A 22,067-nucleotide genomic window follows, 5' to 3' on the forward strand; every position below is an offset into this window, starting at 1 on the left:
GTTCCTCCAGTCGCACTGGTTTGAACCGTTACAGGAGGCAGACGTAAAATATCTTACGTGGAAAACCGTCACACTGTTGTGGCCTTGGCTTCTGCAAGACGTGTGTCGGAGCTGGGGCGTTGTCTCACAAGATCCCCTATTTAATCTTCCATGAGGACAGAGCTGAACTCAGGACTCGTCAGCAATTTCTTCCTAAGGTGGTGTTGGCATTTTACATCAACCAACCAATTGTGGTTCCGGTTGTGACCGACACCTCTGTTACTTCAAAGTCTTTGGATGTTGTGAGGGCTTTGAAGGTGTATGTGAAGAGAACAGCTCGTCACAGGAAATCGGACTCGCTGTTTGTTCTTTACGATCCCAATAAGATTGGGTGTCCTGCTTCAAAGCAGTCAATGCGCGCTGGCTCAGGCTCACTATTCAGCATGCTTATTCCACGGCAGGATTGCCGGTTCCTAAATCTGTACAGGCCCACTCAACTAGGTCAGTTGGTTCTTCTTGGGCGGCTGCACGCAGTCTCTCGGCTTTATAGCTCTGCCGAGCAGCTACTTGGTCAGGTTCTAACACGTTTGCAAAGTTCTACAAGTTCGATACTTTGGCCTCTGAGGACCTTCAGTTTGGTCAATCAGTTCTGCAGGAGCCTCAGCACTCTCCCATCCGGTTTGGCAGCTTTGGTACTTCCCCAGTACCCTCTAGGACGTAAGAGAAAATAGGATTTTAATTACCTACCGGTAAATCCTTTTCTCGTAGTCCGTAGAGGATACTGGGCACCCGCTCAGTGCTTCGTTCATCTTGCACTGTTACTTGGTTAAGTGTTGTTGTTTGGTTCAGCTGTTGCACAGCAGCAATCAGTTCTGAATTACCCCCATTATTGTTAAGGTCAAGCACGAATGAGAATTGAAGTTTCCTTATACAGATGTACAGCAAGCGTAGGCTGCCTTGTCCTAAAGTTGCTCACCCCTGAAGTTGTGAGTTGAGCAAACAGAAATGTTATAGGTACAGGCTTCATTAATGTGTTATACCATTTATTCTGATCCTTTTGGAGTACAACTTTTAGTGAAATGAATCATTTGAGGCACACCTCTATGCAGTATGTAAAAAAAAAAAAAAGAAGTGATAAATCTTTAAGTTTCAAATCCCCAAACATTTACAAGTATATGGATCACACGCCATCACCTACTGCAGGCATTCCCAACCTCGGTCCTCAAGGCACACTTATACCCCTTTCACACCGCAGCTTTAACCCGGTAAATTGCCGATTTTTAAGCCTTCCAAAACGGTTCTAGCTGCGGTGTGAAAGGGCCACCTTGAATTTACCGGTTTCAAAATACCAGTATTTTGAAACGGTTAAAAAGCAGGGTCCTACACGGTTCAGACCCGTTTCATTGTGCAGTGTGAAAGGCTGAGAGACGGTATTTCCAAGCCACAGAAGGTGATAGGCTGTCTCCATGCGTGATGTCACCAGGCAGAAGCAGGAAATAATCTGGAGGAAACACATGAGAGTGAAGAAGCGTTTTATTATACAGAATACAGTTTAAAATGGCAAATTGGAGTGATGAGGAGGTTAGGGAGCTGCTTAGGATCAGAGGGGATGAAAAAATATGTAGACAAATCACTGGGACAGTGAAGGATGCAGTAATCTACAAAAACATGGTAAAGATGCTTGAAGCTGCTGGGTTCCATCGTACGACTAGTCAAATTATTAATAATTAATAATAATTATTAATAATGTGTGGGCCAGAAAAGTCCAAATACAATGACAACCACTATTTTCTATGGGTGAAACGGGTTCAGTGTGAAAGGTACCAAAACGGTAATGAAATGGTAATATACTGGTTACAACATGTGATGTGAAGGGGGTTTAACTGCTCAGACCCGTTTTAAGACCCGTTTTAAGAAACGTTTTAAAAGCAGGGTTTGCGATGTGAAAGCAGCATAACAGTCCAGGTTTTAGTTATATCCATGCTTGACCACAGTTGACTTAATTAGTTCCACAGTTGTTTTGATTTAACTATCTGTGCTGAAGCCTGGATATCACTAAAACCTTGACTGTTGGTGTGCCTTGAGGACCGCGGTTGGGAATCCCTGACCAACTGTGTTTTAGTCTCTGTTTTGCTTACTGTGCTATGTAATATTGTTTATAGTTTAATTGTCAAGGAATGGGAAGGAAAAGTTAAAAATGACAAGAAACTAATGCAAAGGTTCTCAAGCGCGGTCCCCAAGGCACCCCAATGGTCAAGGTTTTAAGTTTATCCATGCTTTGCCACAGGTGACTTAATTAGTACCTCAGTCATTTGATTTAACTATCTGTGCTGAGCCATGGATATACGTAAAACCTGAACTGTAGGGGTGCCTAGAGAACCGTGTTTGAGAACCTCTGAACTAAGTGGTATATGGCAGTAGATCCCAAACACATTCCTCAAGGCGACCTAACACTAGCAGTGCAGGTTTTAAGGCATGGCTGAGCACAGGTGATTAAATCAAAATGAGTGATGGACGTGAGAGAATATTTAATAGATTTGCTTTAGGTTTAAGACATAAGAATATATTTTCTTAAGGTATTCAATGTTGAACTAATACAGTATTACATGTTTTGCACATTTAGAACGTAAAATCTCCACTAAGAAATGAAAATGCACAGAACATCATCAAGAACAGCAAAGGTACACATTAATTTTACAAAATACAGATAAAGTACATGACCTGTACTTGCTTTGTAGATTAGAATGTGTTGTGTATGCAGTCAGAAAACAATAATGGTTATTACACTCCCAACAATTTTTAAGTATAGAAATGGAAGGGATTTTGGTGCAACAATCTTGAATGATGTGAGTAATGCTAGTCATACATGTAGTATATAGTAGACCAGGGGTTTTCAACTCCAGTCCTCAAGTAACTCCAACAGTTCATGTTTTGTCGTACTTGCCTACCTGACCCTCTCCATGAGGGAGACAATGCTCTGTTCCTGGACTTTCTCTAATGTCCTAGAGGATGCTGGGGTCCATATTAGTACCATGGGGTATAGACAGGTCCATCAGGAGCCATTGGCTCTTTAAGAGTTTAATAGTGTGGGCTGGCTCCTCCCTCTATGCCCCTCCTACCAGACTCAGTTTAGAAAATGTGCCCAGAAGAGCCGGTCACAGCTAGGGGAGCTCTACAGGGCTTCTCTAGTAAAAAGTAGAGATGTGCACTGGAAATTTTTCGGGTTTTGTGTTTTGGTTTTGGATTCGGTTCCGTGGCCGTGTTTTGGGTTCGAACGCGTTTTGGCAAAACCTCACCGAATTTTTTTTTTCCGGATTCGGGTGTGTTTTGGATTCGGGTGTTTTTTTCAAAAAACCCTAAAAAACAGCTTAAATCATAGAATTTGGGGGTCATTTTGATCCCAAAGTATTATTAACCTCAATAACCATAATTTCCACTCATTTTCAGTCTATTCTGAACACCTCACACTTCACAATATTATTTTTAGTCCTAAAATTTGCACCGAGGTCGCTGGATGACTAAGCTCAGCGACCCAAGTGGCCGACACAAACACCTGGCCCATCTAGGAGTGGCACTGCAGTGTCACGCAGGATGGCCCTTCCAAAAAACACTCCCCAAACAGCACATGACGCAAAGAAAAAAAGAGGCGCAATGAGGTAGCTGTGTGAGTAAGCTAAGCGACCCTAGTGGCCGACACAAACACCTGGCCCATCTAGGAGTGGCACTGCAGTGTCAGGCCGGATGGCCCTTCCAAAAAATACTCCCCAAACAGCACATGACGCAAAGAAGAAAAAAAAGAGGCGCAATAAGGTAGCTGTGTGACTAAGATAAGTGACCCTAGTGGCCGACACAAACACCTGGCCCATCTAGGAGTGGCACTGCAGTGTCACGCAGGATGGCCCTTCCAAAAAACACTCCCCAAACAGCACATGACGCAAAGAAAAAAAGAGGCGCAATGAGGTAGCTGTGTGAGTAAGCTAAGCGACCCTAGTGGCCGACACAAACACCTGGCCCATCTAGGAGTGGCACTGCAGTGTTAGGCCGGATGGCCCTTCCAAAAAATTCTCCCCAAACAGCACATGACGCAAAGAAGAAAAAAAAGAGGCGCAATGAGGTAGCTGTGTGACTAAGATAAGCGACCCTAGTGGCCGACACAAACACCTGGCCCATCTAGGAGTGGCACTGCAGTGTCACGCAGGATGGCCCTTCCAAAAAACACTCCCCAAACAGCACATGACGCAAAGAAAAATGAAAGAAAAAAGAGGTGCAAGATGGAATTGTCCTTGGGCCCTCCCACCCACCCTTATGTTGTATAAACAGGACATGCTTACTTTAACCAACCCATCATTTCAGTGACAGGGTCTGCCACACGACTGTGACTGAAATGACGGGTTGGTTTGGACCCCCACCAAAAAAGAAGCAATTAATCTCTCCTTGCACAAACTGGCTCTACAGAGGCAAGATGTCCACCTCATCATCATCCTCCGATTCATCACCGTGTACATCCCCCTCCTCACAGATTATCAATTCGTCCCCACTGGAATCCACCATCACAGCTCCCTGTGTACTTTGTGGAGGCAATTGCTGCTGGTGAATGTCTCCATGGAGGAATTGATTATAATTCATTTTAATGAACATCATCTTCTCCACATTTTCTGGAAGTAACCTCGTACGCTGATTGCTGACAAGGTGAGCGGCAGCACTAAACACTCTTTCGGAGTACACACTTGTGGGAGGGCAATTTAGGTAGAATAAAGCCAGTTTGTGCAAGGGCCTCCAAATTGCCTCTTTTTCCTGCCAGTATACGTACGGACTGTCTGACGTGCCTACTTGGATGCGGTCACTCATATAATCCTCCACCATTCTTTCAATGGTGAGAGAATCATATGCAGTGACAGTAGACGACATGTCCGTAATCGTTGTCAGGTCCTTCAGTCCGGACCAGATGTCAGCATCAGCAGTCGCTCCAGACTGCCCTGCATCACCGCCAGCGGGTGGGCTCGGAATTCTGAGCCTTTTCCTCGCACCCCCAGTTGCGGGAGAATGTGAAGGAGGAGATGTTGACAGGTCGCGTTCCGCTTGACTTGACAATTTTCTCACCAGCAGTTCTTTGAACCCCTGCAGACTTGTGTCTGCCGGAAAGAGAGATCCAACGTAGGTTTTAAATCTAGGATCGAGCACGGTGGCCAAAATGTAGTGCTCTGATTTCAACAGATTGACCACCCGTGAATCCTTGTTAAGCGAATTAAGGGCTCCATCCACAAGTCCCACATGCCTAGCGGAATCGCTCAGTGTTAGCTCCTCCTTCAATGTCTCCAGCTTCTTCTGCAAAAGCCTGATGAGGGGAATGACCTGACTCAGGCTGGCAGTGTCTGAACTGACTTCACGTGTGGCAAGTTCAAAAGGTTGCAGAACCTTGCACAACGTTGAAATCATTCTCCACTGCGCTTGAGACAGGTGCATTCCACCTCCTATATCGTGGTCAGTTGTATAGGCTTGAATGGCCTTTTGCTGCTCCTCCAACCTCTGAAGCATATAGAGGGTTGAATTCCACCTCGTTACCACTTCTTGCTTCAGATGATGGCAGGGCAGGTTCAGGCGTTTTTGGTGTTGCTCCAGTCTTCTGTACGTGGTGCCTGTACGCCGAAAGTGTCCCGCAATTCTTCTGGCCACCGACAGCATCTCTTGCACGCCCCTCTCGTTTTTTAAATAATTCTGCACCACCAAATTCAAGGTATGTGCAAAACATGGGACGTGCTGGAATTTGCCCATATTTAATGCACACACAATATTGCTGGCGTTGTCCGATGCCACAAATCCACAGGAGAGTCCAATTGGGGTAAGCCATTCTGCGATGATCTTCCTCAGTTGCCGTAAGAGGTTTTCAGCTGTGTGCGTATTCTGGAAAGCGGTGATACAAAGCGTAGCCTGCCTAGGAAAGAGTTGGCGTTTGCGAGATGCTGCTACTGGTGCCGCCGCTGCTGTTCTTGCGGCGGGAGTCAATACATCTACCCAGTGGGCTGTCACAGTCATATAGTCCTGAGTCTGCCCTGCTCCACTTGTCCACATGTCCGTGGTTAAGTGGACATTGGGTACAACTGCATTTTTTAGGACACTGGTGAGTCTTTTTCTGAGGTCTGTGTACATTTTCGGTATCGCCTGCCTAGAGAAATGGAACCTAGATGGTATTTGGTACCGGGGACACAGTACCTCAATCAAGTCTATAGTTGGCTCTGCAGTAATGATGGATACCGGAACCACGTTTCTCACCGCCCAGGATGCCAAGGCCTCAGTTATCCGCTTTGCAGCAGGATGACTGCTGTGATATTTCATCTTCCTCGCAAAGGACTGTTGGACAGTCAATTGCTTGGTGGAAGTAGTAAAAGTCGTCTTACGACTTCCCCTCTGGGATGACCATCGACTCCCAGCAGCAACAACAGCAGCGCCAGCAGCAGTAGGCGTTACACGCAAGGATGCATCGGAGGAATCCCAGGCAGGAGAGGACTCGTCAGAATTGCCAGTGACATGGCCTGCAGGACTATTGGCATTCCTGGGGAAGGAGTAAATTGACACTGAGGGAGTTGGTGGAGTGGTTTGCGTGAGCTTGGTTACAAGAGGAAGGGATTTACTGGTCAGTGGACTGCTTCCGCTATCGCCCAAAGTTTTTGAACTTGTCACTGACTTATGATGAATGCGCTGCAGGTGACGTATAAGGGAGGATGTTCCGAGGTGGTTAACGTCCTTACCCCTACTTATTACAGCTTGACAAAGGCAACACACGGCTTGACACCTGTTGTCCGCATTTCTGTTGAAATACTTCCACACCGAAGAGCTGATTTTTTTGGTATTTTCACCAGGCATGTCAATGGCCATATTCCTCCCACGGACAACAGGTGTCTCCCCGGGTGCCTGACTTAAACAAACCACCTCACCATCAGAATCCTCCTTGTCAATTTCCTCCCCAGCGCCAGCAACACCCATATCCTCCTCATCCTGGTGTACTTCAACACTGACATCTTCAATCTGACTATCAGGAACTGGACTGCGGGTGCTCCTTCCAGCACTTGCAGGGGGCGTGCAAATGGTGGAAGGCGCATGCTCTTCACGTCCAGTGTTGGGAAGGTCAGGCATCGCAACCGACACAATTGGACTCTCCTTGTGGATTTGTGATTTCGAAGAACGCACAGTTCTTTGCTGTGCTTTTGCCAGCTTAAGTCTTTTCATTTTTCTAGCGAGAGGCTGAGTGCTTCCATCCTCATGTGAAGCTGAACCACTAGTAATGAACATAGGCCAGGGCCTCAGCCGTTCCTTGCCACTCCGTGTGGTAAATGGCATATTGGCAAGTTTACGCTTCTCCTCCGACGATTTTATTTTAGATTTTTGAGTCCTTTTTTTACTGATATTTTGTGTTTTGGATTTTACATGCTCTGTACTATGACATTGGGCATCGGCCTTGGCAGACGACGTTGATGGAATTTCATCGTCTCGGCCATGACTAGTGGCAGCAGCTTCAGTACGAGGTGGAAGTGGATCTTGATCTTTCCCTATTTTTGGAACCTCAACATTTTTGTTCTCCATATTTTAATAGGCACAACTAAAAGGCACCTCAGGTAAACAATGGAGATGGATGGATACTAGTATACTTATGGATGACGAGTGACTGACGACACAGAGGTAGCTACAGCCGTGGACTACCGTACTGCGTCTGCTAGTATAGAGATGATAATGATATAAAAAATATATATATATCACTACTGCAGGTATTTATAATATAATGACGGACCTGCTGGACACTGTCAGCAGACTCCTAAACTACTAGTATGAAGAAGATAGAAAAAAAAACCCCACCACAGGTAGGTATACAATTATGGACGAGCACTGACGACACAGAGGTAGCTACAGCCGTGGACTACCGTACTGCGTCTGCTAGTATAGAGATGATAATGATATAAAATATATATATATATCACTACTGCAGGTATATATAATATAATGACGGACCTGCTGGACACTGTCAGCAGACTCCTAAACTACTAGTATGAAGAAGATAGAAAAAAAAACCCACCACAGGTAGGTATACAATTATGGACGAGCACTGACGACACAGAGGTAGCTACAGCCGTGGACTACCGTACTGCGTCTGCTAGTATAGAGATGATAATGATATAAAAAAATATATATATATATCACTACTGCAGGTATATATAATATAATGACGGACCTGCTGGACACTGTCAGCAGACTCCTAAACTACTAGTATGAAGAAGATAGAAAAAAAACCCCCACCACAGGTAGGTATACAATTATGGACGAGCACTGACGACACAGAGGTAGCTACAGCCGTGGACTACCGTACTGCGTCTGCTAGTATAGAGATGATAATGATATAAAAAATATATATATATCACTACTGCAGGTATTTATAATATAATGACGGACCTGCTGGACACTGTCAGTGTTATGATTCCCGTACTCCAGACCAGAGGAGATCGTATGGCTGAGGTCAGAGTACTGGGAAGATATGCTGGTTGTGGGAGCAGGAAAGCCTAGTAACCCCTGGCGCCCTAACTCCGTTGTCTCGCCCGTGTTATCAGAAATCCCCTGCGAGACTATGGTTGCTTGAGCCCATGGCAGCCGCGTTCGAAGGGCGGATTATGTCTGCCCAACCCCGATGCCCCCTCAGGTCTTAATGGGAGACAAAGGGAAATCCGAGACAGGGTGATAACAAGGGGCCCTCTGACTAAGCAACCAGGCCAGGGGTTACAAGCTAACTAACTAAATCAAAAGGTATGTGCGGACTAGCCGCCAGGGAAAAGGACAACCAAAGATCCACTGATCCGTTACTCCTATCCAGCACCGCTGGATACCAGAGTGGATCAGGGAGAGCGGAATCCTCCGCAAAAGCTCCAGGACACAAATATACTAAATAATAAACAGTAAGCGGACAAGCCGCAACACACGGCTGCGCCGTGACTCACGAACACCACAGGATGTTAAAGGTGCTCAGTCAGACTCCAGGAAAAGATGACAAATCTCTGAGTACAGGACCACTGAGGACAGGAACAACCGGCTTGAGCAGGACTGGATACTTTCTGCAACTGACATAGGCAAACAGGAAGCTGCCGACACCGACTTTCAGAACTGGAGGACAGGCAGAATCCACTGGAACTCAGGGTAGGACACGGGATCAGACACAGGGACTGACACAGGAATCCACACAGGGACTGACACAGGAATCCACACAGGGACTGACAAGAACCAGCTCAAACTTAAAGCAGACTGCAAACCAAGGAATATCATCAGCATCTGCTAACTGCAGTGAGCCAGCATATATCAGAGAGGCCTAATTAATTATCTCTAGCAGCTGGCCTGCTGCACGACTAAGCTGACAAGATGCAATCAGCAGCCAGATGAGGCTGAACACATGGGAACAAGCTGCAATTGCACAGACTCACCAGCGGCAGCAGACAAGAGTAATCCAAAACAGAGCAATGGGAAATCCTGGCATGCAAGACAACTAAATAAACATAAAATAGGAATGAACCACTACCTGTGGTTCATAACAGTATCCCCTCCTTAAGGGTGAGCTCCGAGCACCCCATGACACCCACGGGGAACATAAACAAAAGTATAACATGAAATACAGAACAAAACTGCAAAACAGGAATGAGCCACAGCCGTGGCTCATAACAGTACCCCCCCCCCCCCTTGAGGAGGGGTCAAAAGACCCCAAAATTCAGACTATCCAGAACAAGGGATACAAAAAAAAAAAAAACCTGACACATTGGTCTAACAGACACGAAAACAGAAACAAGCTGCAACCACAGCTTGTAACAGTGCCCTCCCCTTGATGGTGGCCACTGGACACAAGACAAGGGAAAAAAAATCTTTTTTTTTTTTTTATATCAAGGCAAGAGTCAAAAAATTATTTCTTTTTCTTCTTCTTTTTACAAAGCTCTTTAGGTCTGACCAAGGTAATTCCCCAAACATTGTCTGAACTGATGGTACCACCCAGCAAGGCTGCGTTCAAATCAGAGACAGGTCTCTTACCCTTGGGAGCTGAACTTTCTGGTAAAGTACTATTATTAGAAGAAGTAGTCAGAAAAGCACATCCTGCAGTCACAACAACGGGCTGAGACTCCTGTGCCGAGTTTACAGTATTTTGTGGACTCTCAGCAGACAAGACGGGTGATTTAGAGGAACTTGAACCAATTTCTTTGGAACCATATCTTTTAATAATTGCATCACTGAATGCTGGGGGATCCTGAAGAATGGGATCTTCAGCTTTCATTAGGCTGGTCGCCCACTCAAAAGGCTCTCCTCTAAAAGAATAAATAAGATAGAGCACAAGGTTCTCTGGAGTGATGCCCAGAAATGGTCTAGACAACATAATAATGTAATAGTGTTTGTAAAGCGCCAGAAATTGGGCTAAGTCCCCATCAAAGATTATGGATGTTGAGATATCAGAGTCAGGATCTGTTTCCTTCTCATCTGACTGACTGGAGTGCTTTGCTAGGACCTGGTCACTATTGACCTTACTCGAGGCTGAGACTCTCTGAACCCTACCCGGGGCTGAGACTCTCTGAACCCCACCCGGGGCTGAGATTTTCTGAACCCCACCCGGGGCAGTGACTTTCTGAACCCCACCCGGGGCAGTGACTTTCTGAACCCCACCCGGGGCAGTGACTTTCTGAACCCCACCCGGGGCAGTGACTTTCTGAACCCCACCCGGGGCAGTGGCCTCCGGGAACCCCGCTGGGGCAGTGGCCTCCGGGAACCCCGCTGGGGCAGTGGCCTCCGGGAACCCCGCTGGGGCAGTGGCCTCCGGGAACCCCGCTGGGGCAGTGGCCTCCGGGAACCCCGCTGGGGCCAGCACCTCGGATTCTTTTACTGGGACCGGGTCATCGGCCTCCCTCTCTGAGTCGATAATAATCGAAAGTTCTCCCGGGACTATGACTTCCGGGACTTTTGCTGAAGCAATAACGTTCAGATCCTCCACTAATGCTATGCTTCTTAAGTTCTTTCCTGGGGAAGCGACTTCTAGACCCTTCTTTGGGGCTGCGTCTCTCGAGACCCCACTTGGGGATATTACTTCAAAGATCCCTTCTGGGGTTTTGCTTCTCGAGTTCCCTTCAAGAACTATGGTTTTAGATACCCTTTCTGAGGTTGCGCTCCTCAAGTCCCTACCTGGGGTAACAGCTTCTGAGACCCCATCTGGTATGGAAACCTGAGCTACAATATTTGATGTCCCTCTATAAGCTTGGGCATCGGGTACCGCTCCAGCACTCTGGGCATCGGGTACCGCTCCAGCACTCTGGGCATCGGGTACCGCTCCAGCACTCTGGGCATCGGGTACCGCTCCAGCACTCTGGGCATCGGGTACCGCTCCAGCACTCTGGGCATCGGGTACCGCTCCAGCACTCTGGGCATCGGGTACCGCTCCAGCACTCTGGGCATCGGGCACCGCTCCAGCACTCTGGGCATCGGGCACCGCTCCAGCACTCTGGGCATCGGGCACCGCTCCAGCACTCTGGGCTACGGGCACCACTCCAGGACCCTGGGCTACGGGCACCACTCCAGGACCCTGGGCTACGGGCACCACTCCAGGACCCTGGGCTACGGGCACCACTCCAGGACCCTGGGCTACGGGCACCACTCCAGGACCCTGGGCTACGGGCACCACTCCAGGACCCTGGGCTACGGGCACCACTCCAGGACCCTGGGCTACGGGCACCACTCCAGGGACTTGCAACTCCGCTTCCACAGGAACCTCAAGAGAGGAGAGAAACATTCTCTTTTGATTCCTGAATCTATAATGGGGCTCCCTTGCCCAAGGACCCCAATTATAGGACAGAGAGCTTTTTTGTGTGGGTTGTGTGACAAGTACCTCTGCCACAGTAGAGACAGGAGTAGGTCTTGTATCATGACTCAACTTGGCCAGAGGGCAAGACTCGTCACCACACTTTGGCTTGCGCAACTCACAGGTCTGCAGATAATGGCCTAAACCCCCACAATATAGGCATAAGTTTAAGTTTCTGCGACGCAGACGCTCCTCTTCTGAGAGCCTGGGCCGCAGAAAACTTTTAAACTTTTTCTCTTCAATTAAACCAGAGGATTCTCTTGTCACCATACTGTGAACAAGAGTCTCTTTAGAGATAGATGTACTCTCAACGACTTCTGGCAAAATAAGCAAGATTTTAGTCAGAAGGTTTTGCAGTTGCTTTAGGGATTGCTGCAAAACTTCAAGTCGCTCTGGTCTCAAAGCACTGAATACAGAGTTCAGGGCTGCGAGAGATGCCTGCAGGGCTTGCATAGTTGACATAGGAGGATTTAAAACTAGACAAGACAAGACAAGGCAAGACAAGGCAAGACAAGGCAAGGCAAGACAAGGCAAGGCAAGGCAAGACTAGGCAAGACTAAATTTTGCTAAACAAAACAAGACTTTTTATTTTTTTTATTTTTTAAACACCGGACTGGATTCTAAACACCGGACTGGATTCTAAACACCGGACTGGATTCTAAACACCGGACTGGATTCTAAACACCGGACTGGAATCTGCACACTGAATTCTAGACAGGACTGGATTCTAAACACCGGACTGGAATCTGCACACTGAATTCTATACAGGACTGGATTCTAAACACCGGATTGGATTCTGCACACTGAATTCTAGACTAGACACTGGACTGGGCCAAAAAAGAAAAAAAGTTTTATTTCTTTTTTGTGGTATGGCTGATGATAATGTTATGATTCCCGTACTCCAGACCAGAGGAGATCGTATGGCTGAGGTCAGAGTACTGGGAAGATATGCTGGTTGTGGGAGCAGGAAAGCCTAGTAACCCCTGGCGCCCTAACTCCGTTGTCTCGCCCGTGTTATCAGAAATCCCCTGCGAGACTATGGTTGCTTGAGCCCATGGCAGCCGCGTTCGAAGGGCGGATTATGTCTGCCCAACCCCGATGCCCCCTCAGGTCTTAATGGGAGACAAAGGGAAATCCGAGACAGGGTGATAACAAGGGGCCCTCTGACTAAGCAACCAGGCCAGGGGTTACAAGCTAACTAACTAAATCAAAAGGTATGTGCGGACTAGCCGCCAGGGAAAAGGACAACCAAAGATCCACTGATCCGTTACTCCTATCCAGCACCGCTGGATACCAGAGTGGATCAGGGAGAGCGGAATCCTCCGCAAAAGCTCCAGGACACAAATATACTAAATAATAAACAGTAAGCGGACAAGCCGCAACACACGGCTGCGCCGTGACTCACGAACACCACAGGATGTTAAAGGTGCTCAGTCAGACTCCAGGAAAAGATGACAAATCTCTGAGTACAGGACCACTGAGGACAGGAACAACCGGCTTGAGCAGGACTGGATACTTTCTGCAACTGACATAGGCAAACAGGAAGCTGCCGACACCGACTTTCAGAACTGGAGGACAGGCAGAATCCACTGGAACTCAGGGTAGGACACGGGATCAGACACAGGGACTGACACAGGAATCCACACAGGGACTGACACAGGAATCCACACAGGGACTGACAAGAACCAGCTCAAACTTAAAGCAGACTGCAAACCAAGGAATATCATCAGCATCTGCTAACTGCAGTGAGCCAGCATATATCAGAGAGGCCTAATTAATTATCTCTAGCAGCTGGCCTGCTGCACGACTAAGCTGACAAGATGCAATCAGCAGCCAGATGAGGCTGAACACATGGGAACAAGCTGCAATTGCACAGACTCACCAGCGGCAGCAGACAAGAGTAATCCAAAACAGAGCAATGGGAAATCCTGGCATGCAAGACAACTAAATAAACATAAAATAGGAATGAACCACTACCTGTGGTTCATAACAGTCAGCAGACTCCTAAACTACTAGTATGAAGAAGATAGAAAAAAAAAAAACCACCACAGGTAGGTATACAATTATGGACGAGCACTGACGACACAGAGGTAGCTACAGCCGTGGACTACCGTACTGCGTCTGCTAGTATAGAGATGATAATGATATAAAAAATATATATATATCACTACTGCAGGTATATATAATATAATGACGGACCTGCTGGACACTGTCAGCAGACTCCTAAACTACTAGTATGAAGAAGATAGAAAAAAAAACCCCACCACAGGTAGGTATACAATTATGGACGAGCACTGACGACACAGAGGTAGCTACAGCCGTGGACTACCGTACTGCGTCTGCTAGTATAGAGATGATAATGATATAAAAAAAATATATATATCACTACTGCAGGTATATATAATATAATGACGGACCTGCTGGACACTGTCAGCAGACTCCTAAACTACTAGTATGAAGAAGATAGAAAAAAAAACCCCACCACAGGTAGGTATACAATTATGGACGAGCACTGACGACACAGAGGTAGCTACAGCCGTGGACTACCGTACTGCGTCTGCTAGTATAGAGATGATAATGATATAAAAAATATATATATATCACTACTGCAGGTATATATAATATAATGACGGACCTGCTGGACACTGTCAGCAGACTCCTAAACTACTAGTATGAAGAAGATAGAAAAAAAAAACCCACCACAGGTAGGTATACAATTATGGACGAGCACTGACGACACAGAGGTAGCTACAGCCGTGGACTACCGTACTGCGTCTGCTAGTATAGAGATGATAATGATATAAAAAATATATATATATCACTACTGCAGGTATATATAATATAATGACGGACCTGCTGGACACTGTCAGCAGACTCTTAAACTACTAGTATGAAGAAGATAGAAAAAAAAACCCCACCACAGGTAGGTATACAATTATGGATGAGCACTGACGACACAGAGGTAGCTACAGCCGTGGACTACCGTACTGCGTCTGCTAATATAGAGATGATAAAGATGATAGAGATGAACAAAAAAAATATAACACTACTGCAGGTAAATATTTATATAATATAATGAATGACGGACCTGCTGGACACTGTCAGCAGAATGCATTTATAGAATAAAAAAAAAAAAACACCACAGGAGTGTTTAACTTTTTCAGGCAGACAATATACTGGTGGTCACTGGTCAGTCACACTGGCAGCAAAAGTGTGCACTGTACTCCTGCTATAACTGCACCCCAGTCTCCCCCACAATTCAGCTGTGTGAGCAGTGAGCACTCAGCACAGTCAGATATACATATAGATGATATTATCATGCAGCACACTGAGGCTGAGCACAGATATGGTATGTGACTGTGTATCGTTTTTTTTCAGGCAGAGAACGGATTATATTAAATAATAAATAAAACTGGTGGTGGTCAGTCACTAGTAACTATCAGCAAAACTCTGCACTCTGAGTACTCCTAATGCTCCCTAAAATTACTAAGTAATCAACTCAAGTGTCTCTATCTATTCTAACGGAGAGGACGCCAGCCACGTCCTCTCCCTATCAATCTCAATGCACGTGTGAAAATGGCCGCGACGCGCGGCTCCTTATATAGAATCCGAGTCTCGCGATAGAATACGAGCCTCGCGAGAATCCGACAGCGGGATCATGACGTTCGGGCGCGCTCGGGTTAGCCGAGCAAGGCGGGAAGATCCGAGTCTGCCTCGGACCCGTGTAAAAAGGCTGAAGTTCGGGGGGGTTCGGATTCCGAGGAACCGAACCCGCTCATCTCTAGTAAAAAGTATTTTTTAGAGGTTGTTATTTTACAGGGAGGTTGCTGGCAACAGCCTCCCTGCATCGAGGGACTGAGGGGGGGAGCAGTGTCCGTCCTGCGGGGTCTTGAGCCACTGCCTCCGCTGACTGGACATTGAGCTCCAGAGGGGACAGATCGCGCCCCGTCTCAGTGGAACGCTCACCCCGGCAGCCAGCCGCCACCCCCTCACTGTGCTGAAGTGTGGCGAGTTAGTCACTGTCCCCCCTTACAAGCGGGGGTTCAGTGTGAAATGGGAGGCTTAAGGGTGGGAGCGCGGTATTAACCGCGCTCCCGGACGGCTCAGCGGTACTGCGGTGCGGCGCTGTGAGCCAGCACAGAACCCTGCACTGACCATTTCCAGTCTGTCGGGGTCCACAGATCTCAGCTAGCGCAAATTTCCTCAGGCCAGTATAATCTTCAAGAGCGGGAAGACATTGCCATTGAAGGGGCGGAGCTTCTCCTCAGAGCGGACCCAGCAGCGTTCAGCGCCTTTTTTCCTGCCTGCAATCACTGCCAGTGGATGTCCAGGTCCCTGCAGGGCAACTCCAGCTATCTGTACGGTACCAGGGGGTTGCAGAAGGGAGGGGAGGCTGTATTTAGGCTGTGTCACCTATTAAGGGACACAGTCAGCGCTGGTTAGGGTCTCCCTATACCTCTAATAGCGCTGTGTGTGGGTTTGCTCCAATCTCTGTGTCTCTCTGCCATTCTTGGGGGGAAACTCTGTCTAGTAAATACCCTGTGTGTTTGTGGGGTGTTTGGTGTGTGTGTCAACATGTCTAGGGACAGTATTTCATATGCTGCAGAGGATTTGTCTTCCCAGGAAGACTCCATACCATGTAATTAGGATTGCACTGTTGTAGCGCAGATCCCGGCTAGAGAGCCAGAATGGTTAGTCTCTCTGAGGGGGACTATTTCTCAGATTTCTGATAGGGTTGCTAGGACTGAGCATGCCACTCAGGTCCTACAATCCTCTATGTTTGTATGGTCTGATACTGCTTCCTCGGGGTCCCCTGCGATACATTCTCAGAAACGTGCACTTGCAATCAGAGCCGGATTAAGGGGGGGGGGGGGGTCCCGGGGATACGTACCCCCGGGCCCCCCTTTCCAAAGAGCCCCCTGCCACACTACAGATCGGATCTCTCTTCCGATCCGATCTGTGGTGCTGTACTCCCGTCCGCACTGCAGCGGCGGCCGTACAAACAGGACAGCTGAGCGACGGCTCAGCTGTCCAATAACGTATGAGTGAAGTAGGCTGCCCCAATGGCTGAGCGGCAGGCTGCTTCATTCATACATGATTGGAGAGCTGAGCCGCCGCTCAGCTGTCTGTGCAGTTGGCGGGGACGGGAGCGCAGTTTCGATCGTTGGCTGGTATGTGACCCGCCCCCCCGCCCTCCTCCTCTCTTGAATAGGGGCCCCACTGTCTTAAGTACCCTGGGCCCCCCATGGACTTAATCTGGCTTTGCTTGCAATGCTTACGCAGGGTGACACGGACACCAACTGCAGACGGTGACGGGGATGTGTCAAGGGGGACGGCATCACTTGCTAAGGGGGTGCAGTTGATGATTGAAGCTGTAAGGGATGTGTTACACATTACTGACACAGCTCATGAGCAGGTGGAGGAGGCCTTCTTTACAGATAATAAGAAGCCCCCCCTCACCTTCCCGGCATCCAAAGAATCAAACGCTATCTTTGAAAAAGCCTGGGAAACTCCGGAAAAGAAATTTCAGATCCCTAAGAGGGTCTTGGTTGCTTTTCCCTTCCCGGAGGAAGATAGAAAGAAATGGGAGTTCCTGCCGATAGTCGACGCCTCTGTCTCCAGGCTGTCCAAACAGGTGGTGTTGCCAGTCCCGGGATCTACCGCATTGAAGGACCTGGCAGATCGCAAGGTGGATGCTACGCTAAAATCCATTTACACGGCTTCCAGGGCTATATTACGGCCTACTATAGCCTGTGCTTGGATTGCAAAAGCTATTGCCAGGTGGTCAATCACTCTGCAGGAGGAGTCGGCTTCACTGGATAGAGGTGACGCTGATTTATTTTTACACCATATTCAGGATTCTACAGGGTTCCCGGTAAATTCCATGAAGGACCTGGGTTCCATGGCTGCGGGGATCTCCTCCATATCCGTATGCGCCAATGGTCTGCGGACGCGGAATACAGGAAGAGCGTGGAGGCCCTACCCTATATAGGTCAAGCTCTCTTTGTGAAGACGCTGGATGCGTGGATTGCCACGGCTACCGCGGGTAATTCTCCTTTTCTCCTCTCAGCTGCTCCGGCTACGAAGAAGCCTTTTACACCAGCCACGTCACAGTCCTTTCGGCCCGCGAGGTCTAGAAAGAACAAGCCTTCGAACACCTTCTTCAGAGGTGGTCGTGCCAAAGGAAAGAAACCTGCTCCCGCAGGTTCCAAAGCCCAGAAGCCCGCTTCTGATACCCCTAAGTCCTCCGCATGACGGTGGACAGATAGGCCTGGTGGAAGGTCAGTTGGGGGCAAGACTCCGGCAGTTCAGCCACGTCTGGGTGTCATCTGGCCTGGACCCCTGGGTCCTGGATATAGTGTCCAGGGGGAACAGACTGGAGTTTCAAGATCCCCCACCTCACAGTTTCTTCAAGTCAGGCTTGCCGGCTCTGCTGGCAGACAGAACAATTCTTCTGGAGGCCGTCAGAAAATTGGTGGTGTCAGAGGTCATTGTTCCAGTTCCACCTCAGCAGTGGAACAAGGGTTATTATTCAAACCTTTTTGTGGTACCGAAACAGGATGGTTCGGAACGGCCTATTCTAAACTTAAAGTCTTTGAACCCTTATCTCAGGGAGTTCAAATTCAAGATGGAATCTCTGAGAGCTGTCATCTCAGGACTGACGGAGGGGGAGTTCCTGGTGTCGCTGGACATCAAGGATGCTTACCTCCACATTCCCATTTGGTCGCCGCATCAGGCATACCTCAGGTTTGCACTGTTGGACGATCACTATCAGTTCCAGGCGCTGCCGTTTGGCCTCTCCACAGCACCAAGGATCTTCACCAAGGTGATGGCAGAGATGATGGTTCTCCTCCGCAAAAAGGGGATGAACATAATTCCATATCTGAACGATCTCCTGATCAAGGTGTCATCCAGGGCGAGGTTGTTGCTTCCATCGCGCTCACAACACAGCTGCTCAGGAAGCACGGTTTGATCCTGAACCTTCCAAAGTCTCATCTGGATCTGATAATGTATGGAAGCAAATAATAACCTTCTGTTTGCTTGCAAATACTGGAAAACAGTTATTTAAACAAGTCTGGAAATCACATGGATTTAACCAGCTAGTCTGAATGACTGTTTCTGTCAGTTTTCCAGCATTTGGCTGCAAACGGCAAATTGTCGCTATTCAGACATTTAGGTTAATGGCACTGCTGCTACATATTTGTATGCAGTGTTTGTGTTATAATCTGCAAATGCCGCAGGAGGCATTCTAAGTAAAAGCCACCCACTGCAGGCTTCTGTGATCTGATGGCTGTGTCCAAATATGCAGCTTTGGATCCTTTGCTGAACACCGACATCTAAGTTACCATCAGGTTATACTTCCAGGGACAGTGAAGCCGACACGCCCCATTTTCTGTCTCGCTCACTGTCGCTTCCCCCAAACCCCAGCAACATGTAAATCATGCTGTGGCATTTGGGGCACTGTGTCTGACGTCGCTGGACCAGATGTGTATATGTGCAGTGTGGTTCCTATGAATGCTCAGATCATTAATTCTCGTAGATTTGCAAAAAAATTGGATTTGTGAAAAATCTCTGAATCGGGCCAATAATCTTGTAGATGTGTGCCCAACATAACAGTGCACATTTTCCAGATCTCCTAGTTGGTGCACAGGGACTCTTATACCCCTTTCACACAGCCATACATTTCCCGAGTTAAAACACATGAACGCGCATCAACCCGGGAAATTTCTTGGTGTGAAAGGGTACAGGGACAAAAACCCGGGTTTTCTGTCCCCGCATTTCAACCCTGCAATCGACCAGGGTTGGTCCCGGGATGATCCCTGGACCCTGGACAGTGTGAATGGTGCAGGGACGTGTCCCACCTTCCCGGGTTGCCTATACTGATGCTGATTGGCTATTCAGGGCACTTCCTGGTCTTGTGTCTTTTCTGAGACGCCCATTTTCAGAAAATGCAGGGCCATCCCGGGTTCAGTATGAAAGGTACAGACCCGGGATGTCCCGGCAAAAAATGCTGGTGTGAAAGGTGCCAACCCGGGAATGTCCCTGCATGAGCCCGTGGCAGAATTCCCGGGTTTTGCCCCTGCATTTCTGGTGTGAAAGGGGTATAATTGATGCTTGCCATTTTAAATGATTCTATTGATTTACTTGTGATACAGAGGATATCTGTAAAACATGCAATGGGGCAGATGTATTAACCTGTAGAAGGCATAAGGAAGTGATAAACCAGTGATATGTGCAAGGTGATAAAGGCACCAGCCAATCAACTCCATTATGTAAATTAACAGTTAGGATTTGATTGGCTGGTGCCTTTATCACCTTGCACATATCACTGGTTTATCACTTCCTTATGCCTTCTCCAGGTTAATACATCTGCCCCAGTGTTAGAAGTCCCTGAGGACTGTAGTTGGGAAACTGGCCTATTTGTTGGTATTAAACCTTGTACATAAAATTTATTAGAAAATGTCTTGCATCGGATTTTTAATTACTACTCAACTGATATGGGGCCTTATTCAGGTTCCGATGGACCTGCGGCACATGCACAAAGTACCGATGTTCGGTACTTTGCACATGCTCTAGACCCGTACTGCGCATGTGCAGTATGGGTCTATGAAGTCGGATGCAGGGCGGCGTTAGACTGTCAGTAATTGGCAGTCTGATGCTATTTGAGGGCGGAGAGGGGCGGCAATGGTCTCCGTTTCTTAAAATGCCACTGTTGTAGGGTATTGATGAGGCCAGAATCTCCATCAGAGGATGGAGATTTGTTGGCCTCTTGGTAGCTCCTGCAGTGGCCGGTTTGCGCAACCCCATGGGTCTCGCAGCTGGACGATGGTGTCAGAGGTGATCTGATACTGTGTCCTAGGACACAGCTCGGATCAGTAATAGATGCAGGAGGTGTGACACGTCCTGCTGCGTTACCATTTTAAAGCTATTGCTGCTGCTTCAGTGTAAGCAGAAGTGATAGCTACGCCATCCACATCTGAATCATGCCCTTGGTGCTAAATTATCTTAAAATGTATTTAATCCAGAGGTTCTCAAATGCGGTCCTAAAGGCACCTCAACAGTCCAGGTTTTAAGTATATCCGCGGCTCAGCACAGATGGTTAAATCAAGTTGACAGAAGTCCAAATTAAGTCACCTGTGGCCAAGCATGGATATACTTAAAACCTGGACTGTTGGGGTGCCTTGAGGGCCGCATTTGAGAACCTCTAATTTAAACAATTAATTAGTATGACAAACACATGCATTGTGTTGATTTAGAACTTTAGGTTTAATTCCAGCACATATATGTAAAAAATAATGTATATGGACTCCCAGGGGTAAATTTACTAACATGGGAGTTCTACTTAAGATGGGATGTTGCCCATAGCAACCAATCAGATTCTACTTCTCATTTATCTAGCACTTTCTAGAAGATAATACTTGGAATCTGATTGGTTGCTATGGGCAACATCATCTTAAATAGAACTCCCATCTTAGTAAATTTACCCCTCAGTATTAAAAGTATGCAGTAGTAACAGTCAAAGTGGCTGTAAAGTTTGTTAAGTTAAATACAACCCGATATAACATATAGAGCAGGATATCATATGCGTGGGTGTGATACGGGATGCCAGCGATCATAAGACTGACACCAGCATCCCGACAGGGATCAGGTAAGTATTCTTGTTCACATGTACATTTAGGTGAATACGCCAGCGCTCGGATGGGCACATGCTTCAGAACATCCTGGCTCCTTTTGAACAGTTTTCCAGTGGTGTTTCCTGGGTGGTGTGTACAGCCCCTCTTTGTTGTAAATAAAGGAGGGTGTTTTGAAAGCAGCGTTGGTAGTAACTGGTTGTTATATTCCGGTGCTACTCACTCCCAACGTAGGAATCTGATGCATGGCTGTTACATACTCCTGTCAGTACGATGAGTGTCCAATGGAACCTGCCGCCGTTCCTTTTTCCACCTTATTTCCGCAGCTTTGTGGGTCCCGATGGAGATGCCAGGAGCTTGCAGTGAATGCTGTCTCACCGCAGCATTACTATGTGGCCACTTCCTGGTCTGGTTAGGAATTAGCAAATAATTTAATGAGTTATACTCATTTCTGCTGCGGGGTACACTGGGCTCCACAAGGAATAACATCGAGGTGTAGAGTAGGATCTTGATCCGAGGCACCAACAGGCTCAAAGCTTTGACTGTTCCCAAGATGCACAGCGCCGCCTTCTCTATAACCCCGCCTCCGTGCAGAG

General features: G+C 47.6%; 1 protein-coding gene across 1 annotated transcript in view; it reads left to right on the forward strand.

Annotated features, from left to right (window-relative positions):
• SYCP1 (synaptonemal complex protein 1) overlaps positions 1-22,067 on the forward strand; it is a 1,049,791-nt gene that overhangs the window by 210,871 nt on the left and 816,853 nt on the right. Inside the window, exon 3 of the mRNA XM_063955446.1 lies at positions 2,603-2,660. Coding sequence (XP_063811516.1) covers positions 2,603-2,660 — 58 coding nt within the window. The remainder of the gene's footprint in view (positions 1-2,602; positions 2,661-22,067) is intronic.

The sequence above is a fragment of the Pseudophryne corroboree genome, chromosome 2 (genome assembly GCF_028390025.1).
Source record: "Pseudophryne corroboree isolate aPseCor3 chromosome 2, aPseCor3.hap2, whole genome shotgun sequence".
Taxonomy (NCBI): domain Eukaryota; kingdom Metazoa; phylum Chordata; class Amphibia; order Anura; family Myobatrachidae; genus Pseudophryne; species Pseudophryne corroboree.